Below are 17,485 nucleotides of genomic sequence, written 5' to 3'. Positions count from 1 at the left end.
TTTTTTTTTATATTTTATTGATTTTTTGCAGAGGAAGGGAGAAGGATAGAGAGTTAGAAACATTGATGAGAGAGAAACATCGATCATCTGCCTCCTGCACACCCCCCACTGGGGATGTGCCCGCAACCAAGGTACGTGCCCTTGACCGGAATTGAACCTGGGACTTTTCAGTCCGCAGGCCGACGCTCTATCACTGAGCCAAACCGGTTAGGGCTCTGTCTCACTTTATTAAGAACTTACAGCCCTGGCGGATGTGGCTCAGTTGGTTGAGTGTTGTCTCATGCAGTGAGAGGTCACCAGTTCAATTCCTTGTCGGGGCACATGCCTGGACTGGGGGCTTGATCCCCAGTAGGGGCTGTGCGGAAGGCGGCCAGTTGATTTTGTGCTCTCACATGGATGTTTCTCTCTCCCTCTCCCTTCCCATCTCTCTCTCTCTCTCTAAAATCAATAAAGACATTTTTAGTTTTTTTAAAAAGACACATAGGTGGATATAAGGGCCTGAAAGACAATTGATATATGAATATCCATTGAGTAGAAAATGCTTCTCTATAGAAAAAAGCTAAATGAATTTTTGGTTGGGAAGAGGGCAAAATGGCAAGTGAGTTTCAAAACCTAGACTGATTGTGACTGAAGGAAGTTACTACATTTTATGATCAGGAGAAAGTTTTTGGAGAAAGTGAGATCTTTAGAACTTAGCAGCAGAGAGGTAAGGGCCTGGTTTAGGCAGAACCTGTCTGATAAAATGACTCTCTTCCTACAGTCAACACTAAGAAGGACTCGGAGTCAGCCCCGGTCAAAGGAGGCACCATGACTGACTTGGGTAAGAAGGGGAGCCCGATCCGGGGAGGCCAGCTGTCACTTCCCCAGCCTGCCGGGGCTTTTCAGAAAGTAGGGCTCTTCTCGGCCCCTCTGGAGGCTTCAGCCTTCTATCTTGCTGTCTCTCTCTTTCAGATGAACAGGAGGATGAAAGCATGGAGACCACGGGCAAGGTGGAGCCAGTTTAGAGGGGCCCTACCTCTCTATGTGATTCTGATTTGTGATTATAAAGTTCCCTCTGCCCAGAACTTTCCCTGCCCGGACATTTCCCCCCATAGACTAATTCTACCTATTGCTCAAAACTGACCCTTTTCCAGTCCTGGGGCCCATTACTGTTCACTCCCTCACCCATCTTTGGTGCCCACATTCCTGGGGTGCGGGAGAAGCAGGGGGTTGCTAGGGGCAAGATGAGAATGCTGAGTGTCCAGCAGCCTCCGTGTTCATAGGATGAGGATGAAAACAGTACGGGGAACAAGGGGGAGCAGACCAAGAACCCGGACCTGCATGAGGACAATGTGACTGAGCAGACCCACCACATCATCATTCCCAGCTATGCAGCCTGGTTCGATTATAATAGGTATTGTTCTCCAGCTTCTCACTAAACCCTTTTCTCCCTGCCTCCTTGGGTCAACATGTTGTTCCTTCTCCTGCCGCTAAATAAGTTATTTCTTCCTCAGTCAGCTAGACTGGGGTACACTTCCATTTTAGGGGAGCCCTGGGAGGAAGTTCTCCCCAAGCATCTGACTCCTTCCTGCTGTCTCCAGCTGTTTGCCTGCCTCACCTTCTAGGCTTTTCCTCTCTTTGGGGCTCCCATCTCTCCACTAGTGCCTTCTGAATGCACTGGCTTCTCTTGCAGTGTTCATGCCATTGAGCGGCGGGCTCTCCCTGAGTTCTTCAACGGCAAGAACAAGTCCAAGACTCCAGAAATGTAAGGACATCTCGGTTCATGAATCTCTTTCTCTCTTCCTGTCCCCATTCACTCTTCCTGATCCAGCAACATCCTATTTAGCAAACATTTCTTGAGTTCTTCTATGAGCCAAGCGCTTGTGCAAGGCTTACCAATACGTGATCGCTGCCCCCAGGCAGCCCCAGCCCAGCACTGTGACCACGCAACACGCTCTCTAGGATTTGCCCAGTGGCCATATCAGCCTGCTCTTCTGTACAAAACAACTACCTGCTCCAAATCCATTTCTTTTAACAGGGCACAGACTCTTTCAATCCACAATTACTGATGTTGTCCAAAATGCAAATCTCCCTAGAATAGCTTTGACTAAACTGTCAGTGGCTGTTACCAGGCTGGTCCCTAAGGGTAGGTTTTGATAGATAAACAAGAGGGAAAACTATTAAGACCCACGTCTGTGAATTAAGGGATGGAGAGGGCTTTCTGGAGAGAAGTATTAGGTCAAGTGCGGGCTTGGGGCTCAGAAGTCTTCATCTCCATCAAGGTGTTGCCTCAGGCCAAACTTGCTTGGCTTTGGATGAGACTTGGCAATCTTCTCTGGTTAGAGATGCTCCAGGATCAATATCATGATGAGATGGTGAGCCTGAGTGCTGAGCCCAGGTTCCCTGAGAACCAGGGCTTGCTTCCCATCTGCTCCTCAGCTTCCCCTCTCGGGGGCCGTCTTCCCTTCCCTTCCTGCGATGCTACTTTTCCTGTAGCCTGGTCTGCTTCTCTCCTCTTCTGGGAAAGCAGTGTGTGTGAAGAAGCCTCGCTCTCCAGGGGAAAAGGAAGTAGTGGCCAGGTGACGTGATCAACATGATTTGCCCTCAGGGTTGAAACTAGAACTGTTCCACACTTTGCACTCCTTTTTATTTATTTATGAGAGAGAATCATTGATCGGCTGCCTCCCGCACACCCCCTATTGGGGTACGAGCCCGCAACCCAGGCATGTGCCCTTGACCGGAATTGAACTGGGACCCTTCAGTCCGCAGGCTGACGCTCTATCCACTGAGTCAAACCAGCCAGGACCTTTTTTTTTTTTTTTTAATAGTTTTATGTTTTATGTATTATTTTTTTATCTGGAGAGAAACCAAATTCACCAGGAAGAGAGAATCATAGATTTTTAGATCTGGAAGAAAGCTTATAACTTGTATAGTTCTCACCACATTAAAAACTAACAATCTTGAGGCCTTTCAAGATGATGTGACTGGCAAAGGAAGGACACAAAGCTATTTTTTTGGTGGCAAAGCAGTATTTGAAATCATGTTTCCTAACTTACACTTTACCCTTTTGCCATAAAATAGTTAATGATGATAATTGCCTACCTTTATTGAGAGCTTAATGTCTCCCAGGCACAGTCCTACAGACATTGGCTAATTTAATCTCCACGTCAGCTTTAGGGGAAGGTTATTATCATCTCCAGTTCACTGATTAGGAAACTGAGGTATAGAGGGGTTAAGTTAGTGCTTAAGGTCACACAGCTAGTAAGTAGTAAAACCGAGATCTGAATCCTTTAGTCTGGGTCATGGTCTCAAACTTTACACTATACTATACAACAGCTATCATTTTTCAAACTGTACGAGACCTTTACAGACCTTTCTAAGCTTCAACAGACACTCCACTTTATAGATGGGGAAACTGAGAGGCAAAAATTAAAGTGTCATGCCCGAGGCTATCATGGTAGAACTGGGATTTGAGCTTTTCCACATTCAAAACATATTGTTTGCTGACTAGTAGGATACATGGATTTGGACCTCCCTCTAACATATGCATTTGGAAATAAGGGCTCCTTTTTTTACCTTTTGATTCCTTATTTAAAAGTTGAGTGAATTACCTTCAAGTACAGCCAAGGATATAATTTACTTTAAAAACCCCATCAAGGAGCCCTAGCCGGTTTGGCTCAGTGGATAGAGCGTCGGCCTGCGGACTGAAAGGTCCCAGGTTCGATTCCGACTAAGGGCATGTGCCTCGGTTGCGGGCACATCCCTAGTGGGAGGTATGCGGGAGGCAGCTGATCGATGTTTCTCTCTCATGGATATTTCTAACTCTCTCTCCCTCTCCCTTCCTCTCTGTGAGAAATCAATAAAATATATATTTTTAAAAAAAAACATCAAGGAAAACGTCAGCAGTGTTTGAACCCCTGGTGTCGGGCACATAGTAGACCCAAATTGTTTATTGAGTCAAATTGTCAGCTCTTTTTTGCCTTTGTCATATAGGAGGAGTTATTTGCTCCTTTATCACTTTTCCTCCCCTTCAGCCGTCAACAGACATTTATTTTTCTGCCTCATTGTTCATCTCTCCTAAGCTACCTGGCCTACCGAAACTTCATGATTGACACTTACCGGCTGAACCCCCAGGAGTATCTCACCTCTACCGCCTGCCGCAGGAACCTGGCGGGCGATGTCTGTGCCATCATGAGGTGGGTTTTGCAGCTGAGAGGAAGGGGTATGTCAGGATGTCTGCCCACAGATATCTCTTGGCAGAAACAGAGATGCCAGCAAGGAACATAGGGGAGTGAGCAAGAAGAAACACCTCTAGGGAAAGGTGAGGGTCAGGTTCGGGGTGCGAGTGACTTGAGGGAATGGCAGTGGTACCCCATGAGCATGGAGGAAAGGAGAAAGTCCTGTTTCGATTTTACTGGCTGTCCAGGAGGAGATGTGGAGCAGGTGGATGAATATGAAGAGAGTCCTAACTGGAGATGTAGACTTGGCATTTACGTGGTGGGAGGAGAGATTTCCCAGGGGGGAGAATGAGCAGAAAACAGGGCGGGAGAGGGAGCTTTAGGCCACCTCTGTCCTCAGCTCTCATGCAGCTTTCTGGTTGCCTGTGACCCTGTTTCTGTCTCCTCCCAGGGTCCACGCCTTCCTAGAGCAGTGGGGTCTTATAAACTACCAGGTGGATGCTGAGAGTCGACCAACCCCAATGGGACCTCCACCCACCTCTCACTTCCATGTCTTAGCGGACACGCCCTCAGGGCTGGTGCCTCTGCAACCCAAGACCCCACAGGTAGGATGAGGGGCTGTAGGGATGGGTGCGGGGGGAGTAAAATTGGGCTTCTTTGGACTTTTCTTTTTCTGGTTTTTTAGGGTAATGGTTCAGGAGTGTTTTGAGGCTTCTTCCTTTTCCATGGGATGCACAGGGCGATAGGAATCAGCCCCAGGTGTTTAGCAACCTCTCTCAGCCTCTGTACCTAAGATTACAAGGACTTGCTGAGGGAGAAGAGATGTTTCTTGTCCTCAAGGAGCAGAGAGACTAATGTAGGGGACGGAACAGATAGAGAAAAATGGCTTGAAATTCAGTTGCATGAAATTTTTTAGCTTTGTCATGTTTCCAACATTTTTTCATTTTTGACTCATAATTATTATCACTTCCATTTTTTCACTTCCATTTCACACATTACAAAAAAGAGGAGAAAAATGGCTTGAAATTCAGTTGCATGAAATTTTTTAGCTTTGTCATGTTTCCAACATTTTTTCATTTTTGACTCATTATTATCACTTCCATTTTTCCACTTCCATTTCACACATTACAAAAATTAAGAGGAGAAAGGTTATGTGGCTTGCCCAAGGTCACTGAGTACTAAATCTAGAACTAGAACCTAATTGTCCAGCTCCTAAGGAAATTTGTAAAGACATATGTGAATACAAGTGGATATCATGCCAAGTGCAGGCTTAATTAACCATTAAGGGAACATGGAGCAATGGCATGAAGGCCCCAGAGCTGCGGACCACCCAGGACTTGGTCTTGAGGCCTCTAGGGCCTTGGCCTGGTGTTCCCTGCCCAGCCTCCATGACGTCAAGCTCTGTCCCCCAGGGCCGCCAGGTTGATGCTGATACCAAGGCTGGGCGCAAGGGCAAAGAGCTGGATGACCTGGTGCCAGAGACCGCTAAGGGCAAGCCAGAGCTGGTAGGTGGGGTGTAGACCCTGCTGGGCTTCTTATTTGCCCCTTTGTTTGGGGGCCCCTGCCCGGGAAGGAGAGATGAGAACAGAGGAGCTACAGCAGTGAGGGAGGAAGCCCCGCCCAGGGGTGTCCCTGACTTTGGGAAGAAAGCTCCTTCTGTCTGTTTCTATCTCTCTCTTTCTCTCTTTCTGTCTCTATCTTTCTCTCTCTGTCCCTGGCTCCTGGTGGTCATTTGTACTCACCTCTTTCTTTCCCTCCACAAATAGCAGACCTCTGCTTCCCAACAAATGCTCAACTTCCCTGACAAAGGCAAAGAGAAACCAACAGACATGCAGAACTTTGGGCTACGCACAGACATGTACACAAAGAAGAACGTTCCCTCCAAGGTATGGAAGTGTGGGGTGACTCAGGGCCTGAGCGCCCTCACTCCTCAGAGGTCAAGGCCCCTCTGGCTGACCCGCCTGTCTTTCCCCTGCAGAGCAAAGCTGCGGCCAGTGCCACGCGAGAGTGGACGGAGCAGGAGACCCTGCTTCTACTGGAGGTAATTGGGGCGAGGAAAGGAGAGGCCTGCGTGACAGAAGTGGCCGGGTGCCTGGGCACTCGTGAGCGGGGCAGCGTGATCTTGCCCTCAGTCTCTCTCCTTCCCGATGCCTGTCGCACCTGCCCTAGGCAACAGCTCCAGGCCAGAGATTTGGGCCATTTCCTTAACGCCATATCCGTTCTTAGTGCTACTTGCAAGTTCCTTTTGGACCCAACCGAGCACACAAATACCACAGACAGAGAGCTTTGAAGCCAGCTCGCCTTAGTAAGATGGGGGGAATTGATCTTCAAGGGAAGTGGCCAAGTAAGCGAAGTTGTGTCTCCTCCACCACCACCACCAGGCTCTGGAAATGTACAAAGACGACTGGAACAAAGTGTCTGAGCATGTGGGAAGCCGCACGCAGGACGAGTGCATCTTGCATTTTCTTCGTCTTCCCATTGAAGACCCGTACCTGGAGGACTCGGAGGCCTCCCTGGGCCCCCTGGCCTACCAGCCCATCCCTTTCAGTCAGTCAGGCAACCCCGTCATGAGCACTGTCGCCTTCCTGGCCTCCGTCGTCGATCCTCGAGTCGCCTCTGCTGCTGCAAAGTCGGCTCTAGGTAATGTGGAGGGTTCCTGGCCTTCTTAGTTTGCGTTTTTTTGTTTGTTCGTTTGTTTAAATATATTTTTATTGAGTTTAGAGAGGAAAGGTGAGGGAGAGAGAGAGAGAATCATCAATGATGAGAGAGAATCATTGATCGGCTGCCTCCTTCACGCCCTCAACTGGGGATTGAGCCCACAACCAGGCATGTTTCCTGACCAGGAATTGAACCCTGGCCTCCTGGTTTATAAGTTGATGCTCAACCACTGAGCCACACCAGCCGGGCTTAGTTTGCGTTTGAAGGTCTAGTTAGTTACTCAGACCTTGAGACCCTCTCAAGTTTGGCTGCCTTAATGGCCTTGTCTTCTGCTGGCATCAGCTCAGGCACCTGTCTGGCTCCATGTTGGTCTGGATGGAGAGATGGGATTTCACTGGGGTGGCCAGAACTGCCTCCCTGCCCCCATTCCCATCCTCATCCTCTCTGAAACTTGCAGAGGAGTTCTCTAAAATGAAGGAAGAGGTACCCACAGCCTTGGTGGAGGCCCATGTTCGGAAAGTGGAGGAAGCAGCCAAAGTGACAGGCAAGGCAGACCCAGCCTTTGGTCTGGAAAGTAGTGGTATTGCTGGAACCACCTCTGATGAGCCTGAGCGGATTGGTAAGGCTGACAAGTTCCCAGATTTCTCCCCTTCCACCTGGCTTCCCTATGCCATCCCTGCCTCGGTTGGCCTCAGAGCACAAGACAAATGGGAGATTGGTGGGGGTTTTATTTTACCCAGGACTTTACCTTAGGGACTCTGTCTCCCTATTGACCCTCTCACTAAGATTTTGGCTAGGAAAGGGGGCTGTGGGAAAAGTGCTGTAGAGACAGACTCTGTATCAGCCACTTCCCATTTCCTCTTCCCACGGGCCCAGAGGAGAGCGGGACTGACGAGGCACGGGCGGAGGGCCAGGCCGCAGAGGAGAAGAAGGAGCCCAAGGTATAGCTGGATTGACCTGGGCTGGGGGGCTGGGAGGCTGGGGGTGGGGTGGCAGCATAGTGATGGAGAGCTGGCTTAGTCCAGCTCAGGCAAGAGGTGGCTAGGCTTCTCCTGGAGCCAAACTACCTCCCAAGTAAGAGGTGTGAATTCATTTCCCAGTCCAGATCCTGTGTGAGAACCAGTCACCCTGATATCCTCTACTTTTCTTTCCCTGGGACTTCAGGAACCTCGAGAAGGAGTTGGGGCTGTGGAGGAAGAAGCAAAAGAGAAGACTAGCGAGGCTCCCAAGAAAGATGAAGAGAAAGGGAAAGAAGGCGACAGTGAGAAGGAGTCAGAGAAGAGTGATGGGGACCCCATAGGTGAGCCTCCCCGCAGGGTGGTTAAGTCCAGGAGAGAGAAGGGAGGCCGGAGGACTAACAGCCCTGTTCCCGGCCCAGTTGACCCTGAGAAGGAGAAGGAGCCAAAGGAGGGGCAGGAGGAAGTGCTGAAGGAAGTGGTGGAGTCAGAGGGGGAAAGGAAGACCAAGGTGGAGAGGGACATCGGTGAGGGCAATCTCTCCACCGCTGCTGCTGCTGCGCTGGCCGCCGCCGCTGTGAAGGCCAAGGTGAGGGCCAGAGACCCAGAAAACCCCAAGGGGGAGATGCCCCTTCTCTGATCTCACTTCACCTGGAGGAAATCCTTCCTTACTCATCCCTTGAATAATGCTGGCCATTTCCTTTTTCTTTTGATCCTAAGAGGGAGGGTTGGTCATCACTGTTCTAAGTTTCTTAAGCTTTGATTATTTGACTAGAGGCCCGGTGCACAGATCTGTGCACCAGTGGGGTCCCTCGGCCTGGCCTGTGCCCTCTCACAATCTGGGACCTCTCGGGGGATGTCAGACTGTCAGTTTCGGCCCGCTCCCTGCAGGCCAGGCCGAGGGACCCCACCAGTACATGAATCTGTGCACCGGACCTCTAGTAGGCATATAAGCTCTTTGGTTAATTTCTTCCCCCTTCCCTCTGAGATTCATCAGGCTGTTCCATGTTTCCATGCCTGTATGTTGAGCATCTGCCCCTGGTGGTCATTGCGCGTCATAGCTACTGGTCAAATAGTCCAACGGTCACTTAGGTTTTTATATATATAGATTATTTGACTTTGTCTTATCCTTTGCCACACTTGATTTTTCTTCATGTTCTTTTAAAAATATCAAGCCTGTTTTGCTCTCTGGGCTGTGAATACAGCAAGTTGTTTCTTAAAACCTGCCACCTTTCTCTGCCCCGGAATGTCTTCCACTGGGTCTTCCCGCTGACATGCTTTCCACCCCTCCTTCCCTAGCACTTGGCTGCTGTTGAGGAGAGGAAGATCAAATCTCTGGTGGCCCTGCTAGTAGAGACCCAGATGAAAAAGCTGGAGATCAAACTCCGACACTTTGAGGAGCTGGAGACGATCATGGACCGGGAGCGAGAAGCAGTGAGTAATGTTCCCTAGGGGTTCAGCAGAGCCAGGGCCCCACCTTGATGCTGAGTTGTGCTTCAGTTGAGGACAGGGCAGTAGGGAGAGGGGAGCAGCAGAGCAGAAAGCCTGAGATGGACAGGGCTCCAAAGCAAGAGTGGAACAGCCCAAGCCAGGGCAGGGGGAGCCAGCTCCAGGTAGTTAAGGACAAGTGGCCCACAGGTGAGGCCGGAGCTGAGGTGCCACACAATGTCAGCTCCTCCATGGGACAGAGATCCTGGTTAATTTTTGATCAGCATCTCCAGGTCCTTGAACAGTGCTTGGCCCATAGTAAACTCTCAATAAGTATATATTGAGGGGTTGAATAAATTTAAGGCATGATGAGAGGGTAGAGGCTTCAGATCCAGGACATGAACTTGAAAAGGGGATGGGATAGATAAGCTATGGACCACTTTGTCTTTGAGAAGTTGTAAAAAGAAAGAGATGAGCCCTAGCTGGTTTGGCTCATTGGATAGAGACCTGTGGATTCAGACCTGTGGACTGAATGGTCCTGGGTTCAATTCTAGTCAAGGGCGCATGCCTTGGTTGCTGGCTCAATTCCCATTGGGGGGTGTTCAGGAGGCAGCCAATCAATGATTCTCTTTCATCATTGATGTTTCTATCTCTCTTTCCCTCTCCCTTTCTCTCTGAAATAAAAAAAAATATATTTAAAAAAGAAACACTATCTTCGTATTTTCGGATTCTTTTTTCATTTTGCTTTTCCGGTTGGGTGTTTTTTGCTTCTTCGCATTTCAAATCTTTGACTTGATTCTTGCGCTCCTCTGGTCTGCTATTGGGTGTCTGTATAATATTCTTTATTTCAGTCCGTGTATGCTTAATTTCTAGTTGGTTCTTTATCATAGCATCGAGGGTCTCATTAGTTTTCGTGACTCTCTCCTCAAGTTTATTGACAGCTTCTAGCACATTTTTGCAAGCCCTCAAAATTGCGATTTTTAGCTCTATATCCTCCATTTCTGTCATGTTTTTTTGTCTCCGCATTTTTTATGCTTTCTTGGTGCACCCTCTAGTGGTCTTTGTGCGCAGTCTTGTTCTAGTTGAGCCTTGATTGTTGTAGTTAATACTAGAGGGATTTGACCACCAGGCCGACTGGCTGTGTGAATCAGCTGTGTCTGCCGCGGAAAACTTCTGTCCTCTGGGGAGGTGCTAATCTAGCCTTTGCCTGAGGCGATCTGGCAAATGGCTCTGCGCAGGGCTTGGGCGGGGCGGGCTCAACAGGGCGGGCGGAGGGAGCGGTTATGGTGCCCTCAGTCCCGTTCCCAGAGGCTCTGCTTCTCAGAACCCCAGGAACCGCTGCAAACCTCGGAGGGAAAGCTGCCTTCCAACTGATGCCAGACACTCCCACTTCTCCCGTTTGAGTCCCCAGCGATTCGCCCGTATCTGGAGCTCAGAGTCTGAGACTCCCCCCTGACCGAAAACGACAACCGCGCTCTCAGCCACCAGCCCGCTTTGCGCGCGCACCTCCGCACCTGAGTATTTTCCACACTGCGCCTCCTCTGAGCCTCGGTGTGCTGTTATTTTTCCTTCTAGTTGAAAAGTCTCTCCTCAGCCAGCCTTCCTGTGGTTCTGGGTGATGTCCGTTCCGTCTTTTAGTTGTATTTTTGAAGTGGTTGGTTGCGGCAGCAGTCTCCGGTGTTTACCTATGCCGCCATCTTGGTCTCTCCCCCAATGATTCTCTTTCATCATTGATGTTTCTATCTCTCTTTCCCTCTCCCTTTCTCTCTGAAATAAAAAAAAATATATTTAAAAAAGAAAAGAAAGAGAATACAGGGCCCCTGCCCTCAGAGAACTTACAATTCAATTAGAGACATCAAATATATACGGTATGGAGACATCAAAAAACAGTTAATGCTTAAAGTACCTGACAAATTCAAATTAAGAGATTTCAAATCAAGTATATAAGTCCTGAGGTGATAACAGAATAAAGGCCAAAAGCTCAGAGGCTAGTGAATTGATCTGAGATGGCTCCCTAAGAATGATGAGTTTTTAGCCAATTTTTAAGGAAGAAAAGAACATGAAGGAGGACTGGAAAGGTTTTCCAGATTAATGACAAGTGCAAAGCTTTGTAGCTGAAATCAGCAAGGGCTGGCCCCCAGACTAACACCATTGCCATGAGAAGCTGTGTGGGCAGCCAGAAGATGGGGGAGGGGATGGGGATGCTCACGCACTGATTTAGACTTGTGCGGGGAACCACCAGAATGAGGGGCTGGGTTTGTCAGAAATAAAGCAGGGGGAAGGTGTTTGCTCTGGGATCTCTTGAACACGGGTGACAGTACTCAATTGGCACCGGCAGCTGGAGTATCAGAGGCAGCAGCTCCTGGCCGACAGGCAAGCCTTCCACATGGAGCAGCTGAAGTATGCGGAGATGAGGGCTCGGCAGCAGCACTTTCAGCAAATGCACCAGCAGCAGCAGCAGCCACCTCCAGCCCTGCCCCCAGGCTCCCAGCCTATCCCACCTACAGGCGCTGCTGGGCCACCCACAGTCCATGGCTTGGCGATGGCTCCGGCTTCTGTGGCCCCTGCTCCTGCTAGCAGTGGGGTCCCTCCTGGAAGCTTGGGCCCCTCTGAACAGATTGGGCAGACAGGGTCAACTGCAGGGCCACAGCAGCAACAACCAGCCGGAGCCCCCCAACCTGGGGCAGTCCCACCAGGGGTTCCACCCCCTGGACCCCATGGTAAGTGATGGGTTCTTGAACTCTTGCTGACCAGAGCGATCCAGGTGAGCGTTCCAGGTCCCCTCGGAGGGGATATGTGATAGGATTGGAGATAGAATTGGCCTCAGTTTCTACTGCTGGGCCCACCTCTGCCATATCCCTAAGCCAGCAGGGATCTTTCCCCAAACCCAGATCTTTGGAATGTTGCTCCAAGGATTTACCACTAATTCTAGTGTCAGAAAAAGGGAAGGTGGTGCCTAGGAGTGACTAGATTATCCTCCCTATAAAAGTGAGTTGATAAGTGAGATTTTCTGTCTCTAATCATCTGGATCTCTTCTCTATTCCCAGGCCCCTCACCGTTCCCCAACCAACAAACTCCTCCCTCAATGATGCCAGGGGCAGTGCCAGGCAGCGGGCACCCAGGCGTGGCGGGTAATGCTCCTTTGGGTTTGCCTTTTGGCATGCCGCCTCCTCCTCCTCCTGCTCCATCCATCATCCCATTTGGTAGTCTAGCCGACTCCATCAGTATTAACCTTCCCCCTCCTCCTAACCTGCATGGGCATCACCACCATCTCCCGTTCGCCCCGGGCACTCTCCCCCCACCTAACCTGCCTGTGTCCATGGCGAACCCTCTACATCCTAACCTGCCGGCGACCACCACCATGCCATCTTCCTTGCCTCTCGGGCCGGGGCTCGGATCCGCCGCAGCCCAGAGCCCTGCCATTGTGGCAGCTGTTCAGGGCAACCTCCTGCCCAGTGCCAGCCCACTGCCAGGTGAGAAGGGTCCGGGAGGGGAGAAGGGTGCGGGAGAGGGGTCCACATGGGGAGAGGAGGGCAAGGGGGAGGGCTCAGGTACTCTTTGAGCGCTCTGGTGAAATTAGAATCCAGGAGGAAGGGCCTCTCTGGCTGTCCTCACCATCCCCCAGCCGGGCAGCTGCCACCTCAGGGATGACGTTGGGGCCTGTCACTGGTGGGTCATGGAGGAGTCCTGTGGCACAGAGCATCTCAGCTGTAAACTTGAAAGGCAGCTACTGATTGCATGATGATTGGCACCCCCTTTGCTTGTCCCCATCATGCTCAGATGCCCCATTTAGAGTTCCCTTGGGGGCAGGAGGATGATTTCAGGTCTATCACTTCCCAGTGTGAGGTGGGAGAGGTTGTTGGGAAAGGAAGTTGTATATTGTGGGTACCTCATTCATCTACCCACCCATTGCACGCCTTGCCCAGTTCTGTTTGTCCGTGGTGCCCTCTCTCCTGCTCACCCTAGCTGATTCATCTTCCCTTTCTCCACAGACCCAGGCACCCCCCTGCCTCCAGACCCCACAGCCCCGAGCCCAGGCACGGTCACCCCTGTGCCACCTCCACAGTGAGGAACCAGCCAGACATCTCTCTCCCTCACCCCCATGAAGATCAAGGTTCCAGGAAGAGCCCTCCCCCCACCACTGGGACTCTTCCCCAGCTGGAGAGCTCATCACTACGTAAGGAAAGCACTTCCTGCCCCCTCCAAAGCCCCCACCAAAGCCCCTGTCGGGGCTTGCATTTTTATATCGGATTATTCAAGGACTTCTGTTTAAAGGATCTTCCTAATGTCTGGGAGGAAGGATAGGATGGGGATGTGCCCTCAAAGGAAGGACTGGGGGAAGGTATTTATACAAGGTTCTAATTAATCACTTCTAAAGGGTACACCCCCTCAAAACGACTGCATTTTTTATGGATGGAAAAAATTAAGCCCTTTTAAAGGAAATAGATTTTTTTTTTTTAAGCTGCATTGGAGCTCCCTCCACCCACTAAAAAAAAATCCAACTTTTAAATTTTTTGGAGGGGGGAGGTGACCATTTTAGAAAAGGGTAATTAACATTCTGGAGAGAGCTCTGGGGATAAAATAGGGTGCAGAACCTGTCTCCTCCAGCCCCTCGGTAGTAACTAAGTCAACTCAGAACCCCCCCCCCCCACCTTTTTTTTTATCCCTACTAATCTCTCCTGCTGCTTCCTCAGTGTTGCTGTTTTAGGCCACCCCAGCTCAGCCAGTGACCCGTTTCCCTCTGAATGTCAGTTTTTGTGTTTTTAAGTCGCCAATGTAGTTGATGTCAGCGTATGTGTATTTGGTGGGGAAACCTATTTTTGGAGATTCCTGTGGTAGATAATAGAGGAAGACAGGGCATTCAGGGCTCTTCTTCCTCCCTGGGCTTTCTCAGTGGGCTCCTAGAAGACATGGAGAGGGCAGCTAGAAGATGGAAAGTTTTAAAAACCTGAAATTTTCAAAAAGCACTTAAGCACCTCTTTCTTATGACTCAGTGGATCATTCCCATAACCTCTTCCCTCCTCCACCAAGACCATCAGAACCTTGACTGGTAGCTAGGGTTTCCCTGGGATTTGCAGACAGTGGGGTAGGGGTGCCCAACCTAGGTTAGTGCTGACCCCCAGCTTGCAGCTCAGCTCCCCAGATTCCAGTGCCTCACATACCAGCTCTCCCCTCTTCACCCTCGATGTGCAGGCAAACGTGACTCCAGGCTCCCCACCAGTCCCTCGTCCCGCCCACCAGGCCCTTCGCTCCTCATGTCCCCATGTTTCTTCTCCTCTGCGTCTTGGCACCTTCCTTCTGTTCAAAAGTTTTCTGTAAATTTTCTCTTTTTTCTTTCTTTTTCTTTTTTATAAATTAATTTGCTTTCAGTTTTATCTTGTGGATGCCTTCTGTGTTCTCTGACCTGTGACTGTCAGGTAGCGGGTCGGGCTGGGGCATCATTGCTGGAGTTCTTCCCTGGGGCGTCCACTTAGGCCAGAGGCACTGGGCCCAGCGCTGGCCTCTCCCCCACAGCCAGGCAGCTCAGCTGTCAGGGCTGTGCACTGATGCAGGAGCTGGGCAGAGGCTCTCACCTGCCCCAAAATAGCTGTTTAAGGCTTGGAAGGACATCCTCAACCGGGAGCTTTTGTTTATTTACCCTTTCAGAAGTAGTGGCTTCATTTCTTCCCTTATTAGGCAGGGAGAAGGCAGGCATCTCACCTCCTTCTGTTGCTATTGGCCCCTAGCCCTGCTGGGTGACAGGCTCTGGCAGTGCCAATGTGCCCTAGCTTTAGCTCCAATAAACAGTCTCCACGTTTCCCCCACCAAAGGTCTGCAGTGCTTGGGAGGGTCAGCGTTGGATTTAAGGAGCTAGAGTGCTAGGGGAGGACTCAGCCTGATGTGGGCTGGAACAAGGCTGGCCAGCCTTGGTCCTAGAGATCTATGGCTTTCCTCATCCCCCAAGGGGTGGCCTTTGTAACAGCAATGAATGTGGTCAGCATTTCTTCAGTGAGGCAAAGGGCTCCTACAGGCCCTTCCCCAGCCCCTGGTCCATTGATCCTGGACTATTTCTCCCTTCACCCTGCTCAGGAAGGAAAACAGAACCGCATTTAGGGCACAGAAAACAAGTTTATTTGGTGAATGCTGATGGCAAACATCATCCAAGAGATACAAACTGGGAAAAGTGCTGTGACAAGAGAACTTGGGAAGCCTTCAGAGCTAATACAGTCTCACACAGGGGAAGGCACAAGGCTCTGGGCACACTGGGAATGTCTTCAGCCATTCAACACCATTCGGACGAGCTCTGTGGAAAGGAGAGAGTGTAAACCAGGGGGCAGGGCCCAGGGGAGGGGACCACCAGGGGCCAGGAGACCATTAAGACCACGAAGGTGGCATAAGAACAGACGTGCCTGCCGCAACCAACCTTGGGGTCAGTTTGCAGAGGAGTCACCTTGAGTCTGACCAGTTCTCTAGGCCCCCAGCTCCCCTCCCACCAGCTGTTAGTTCCCACCCAACCTGAGCAGCAAGAACACAGCAGAGGCAGAAAGTTCTTAACTACACCTAAAGCTACTGTCAGCCACTGGCAGGAGGAGAAGACAGAGTTTTGGGTTAGGGTACCTCCAAGCTGCCCAGCAGAAGGAAGGGGAAGAACTGTTCAGCTACAGCAGAACAATGGGGCAGGCAACCCACCCCCCCTATGCCAACCACCGCTGCTCCAGGGCCAAAGGATCACCCTAAAGCAAGACGGGACAGGTGTCAGGGTTCCCAGGCACCAGCACCTAAGGCCCCAGAAGTAAAACTTCAGAGCCCATTCTAGGAGAGGAGGTACCACACCCCCAGGCTGTCTTCCTCTTTGAGGACCCCTCCCCTCCCCAGTCAGCTCCATGCAGAAACATGCCAGAAGTCAGATGGTAGTAGGGGTAGGGCAGGGGCCAGAGAGCAAGTGGGGAAGAAAAACACTGGAGGGGTCAACTAGAGAAGGGGAGGCTGGGAGGAGCCGTACCCGCCCCACGGGCCCGTCACCCCGACAGGATATGCCTCACAAATGCTGCAGGAAGGAAGAGACATTAATGGTGAAGACAAGACACACACATGGGGTGAGGGGTCAGGCAGTGGGGACATAGACATTCCATTTATTTTACTTCCCATTCCTTCCCCACCCTTCACACCACATGGCCCGTCCTTTCCTGTCATACACCCCTGGCCTCCCGCTCCTGGGCTGGGCAGGGCCCTGCCTCTTGCCTGGCACTTTTTGGAGCCCAAGTCCAGGGACAGGGAAAGCCCCAAACTGTACTTGACCTGCCCCGAATGGCTGCTTTCTCCAGTTTGTCCCTCACCTTCATAGTTGATACAACCATTGCTGTCCTCGTGCCCTGCCACCAGCATCTCTACTTCTTCCTCCGTCATCTTCTCACCTGCAGAGGGAAGGAGAGCATTGTGGGAACTGCGTGACAGGTGAAGTGTCTATCAGGTGGCCCTCGGCTCAAGGAGAAAGGGTAGAGCCTCACCCAGTGTGACGAGAACATGCCGGATCTCGGCACCCATGACAGTGCCGTTCCCCTCCTTGTCAAACACCCTCAGGCCTTCGACGTAGTCCTCATAGGTGCCCTGGTCCTTGTTCTTGGCCACCGTCTGCAGCATGGGCAGGAAGTGCTCAAAGTCCAGCACCTTCACATTCATCTCTGCCATAAAGGGGGCAGGAAGGAAAGTCACACAAGTCCTCAGAACAGAGGGGGTCACAGGGTCACAGCCAAACAGACCGCTCCCACTCCAAGCAGAAGAAACCCATGGGATTTGCTAGTTGAGACAAGACCTGCTTGAGTTTGGGGCTACACAGGCAAAGGGAGCGCTGAGCTGAAGGACTGGGCCCTCCCCCACCCTGAGGGGCTGTTCCTGAGGACCCTCACCATCGCTCTTGGGGTTCCCCAGGACCTTGAGCACCTCGGCGTTGGTGGGGTTCTGGCCCAGGGCCCGCATCACGTCCCCGCACTGGCTGTACAGGATCTTGCCATCCCCTGTTCGGTCAAACAGCTGGAAGGCCTCCTTGAACTCTGAGGATCCAGATACACATCAGCACTGGGCACATGGGGGCTAAACCAAACCCTCATGGTGTCCGTTCCCATTCAACTTTAATCGTGGAAACCCGATATGATCCCTGTGCGCCCAAGTCCCTAAGAGGGACGGACCCAGAGTCCGCGACTCCCGACTCAGGTGTCCCAGGTAAGGACACAGCCCTGCTCCCCGGGCAGGAGCCACACATTTACACACACACGCCCCACCCCGCGGCCCGGCCGCCGCTGGGACCGG

General features: G+C 51.2%; 2 protein-coding genes across 15 annotated transcripts in view; one reads left to right on the top strand and one right to left on the bottom strand.

The window, feature by feature from the left end:
- SMARCC2 (SWI/SNF related, matrix associated, actin dependent regulator of chromatin, subfamily c, member 2) overlaps nt 1–14,574 on the top strand; it is a 24,211-nt gene extending 9,637 nt beyond the window's left edge. For 3 of the 13 annotated variants that reach the window (XM_014548086.1, XM_014548085.1, XM_014548094.1), the window contains 18 exons: nt 761–820; nt 952–989; nt 1,263–1,393; nt 1,673–1,744; nt 4,062–4,175; nt 4,609–4,762; nt 5,570–5,662; nt 5,924–6,043; nt 6,136–6,198; nt 6,539–6,797; nt 7,273–7,434; nt 7,686–7,756; nt 7,980–8,115; nt 8,194–8,360; nt 9,071–9,205; nt 11,538–11,919; nt 12,247–12,672; nt 13,192–14,574. In XM_014548086.1, coding sequence (XP_014403572.1) covers nt 761–820; nt 952–989; nt 1,263–1,393; nt 1,673–1,744; nt 4,062–4,175; nt 4,609–4,762; nt 5,570–5,662; nt 5,924–6,043; nt 6,136–6,198; nt 6,539–6,797; nt 7,273–7,434; nt 7,686–7,756; nt 7,980–8,115; nt 8,194–8,360; nt 9,071–9,205; nt 11,538–11,919; nt 12,247–12,672; nt 13,192–13,268 — 2,660 coding nt within the window. In that variant the 3' untranslated portion in view covers nt 13,269–14,574. The remainder of the gene's footprint in view (nt 1–760; nt 821–951; nt 990–1,262; nt 1,394–1,672; nt 1,745–4,061; nt 4,176–4,608; nt 4,763–5,569; nt 5,663–5,923; nt 6,044–6,135; nt 6,199–6,538; nt 6,798–7,272; nt 7,435–7,685; nt 7,757–7,979; nt 8,116–8,193; nt 8,361–9,070; nt 9,206–11,537; nt 11,920–12,246; nt 12,673–13,191) is intronic. The other 10 variants (XM_014548091.1, XM_014548092.1, XM_005876731.2 and 7 more) reach the window with 10 other exon arrangements.
- A 713-nt stretch (nt 14,575–15,287) lies between these two features.
- MYL6 (myosin, light chain 6, alkali, smooth muscle and non-muscle) overlaps nt 15,288–17,485 on the bottom strand; it is a 3,432-nt gene continuing 1,234 nt past the window's right edge. Inside the window, exons 3-7 of one of the 2 annotated variants that reach the window (XM_005876729.2) lie at nt 17,086–17,229; nt 16,687–16,860; nt 16,516–16,593; nt 16,182–16,226; nt 15,288–15,482 (exon numbers count right to left, since the gene is read on the bottom strand). In XM_005876729.2, the coding sequence (XP_005876791.1) occupies nt 16,198–16,226; nt 16,516–16,593; nt 16,687–16,860; nt 17,086–17,229 (425 nt within the window). In that variant the 3' untranslated portion in view covers nt 15,288–15,482; nt 16,182–16,197. The remainder of the gene's footprint in view (nt 15,483–16,181; nt 16,227–16,515; nt 16,594–16,686; nt 16,861–17,085; nt 17,230–17,485) is intronic. The other variant, XM_005876728.2, reaches the window with a different exon arrangement.

This window comes from Myotis brandtii, unplaced genomic scaffold (assembly GCF_000412655.1).
Source record: "Myotis brandtii unplaced genomic scaffold, ASM41265v1 scaffold496, whole genome shotgun sequence".
In the NCBI taxonomy this organism is placed as follows: domain Eukaryota; kingdom Metazoa; phylum Chordata; class Mammalia; order Chiroptera; family Vespertilionidae; genus Myotis; species Myotis brandtii.
The sequence above is the reverse complement of the archived record's forward strand: the minus strand, read 5'-3'. Positions and strand labels throughout refer to the sequence as shown.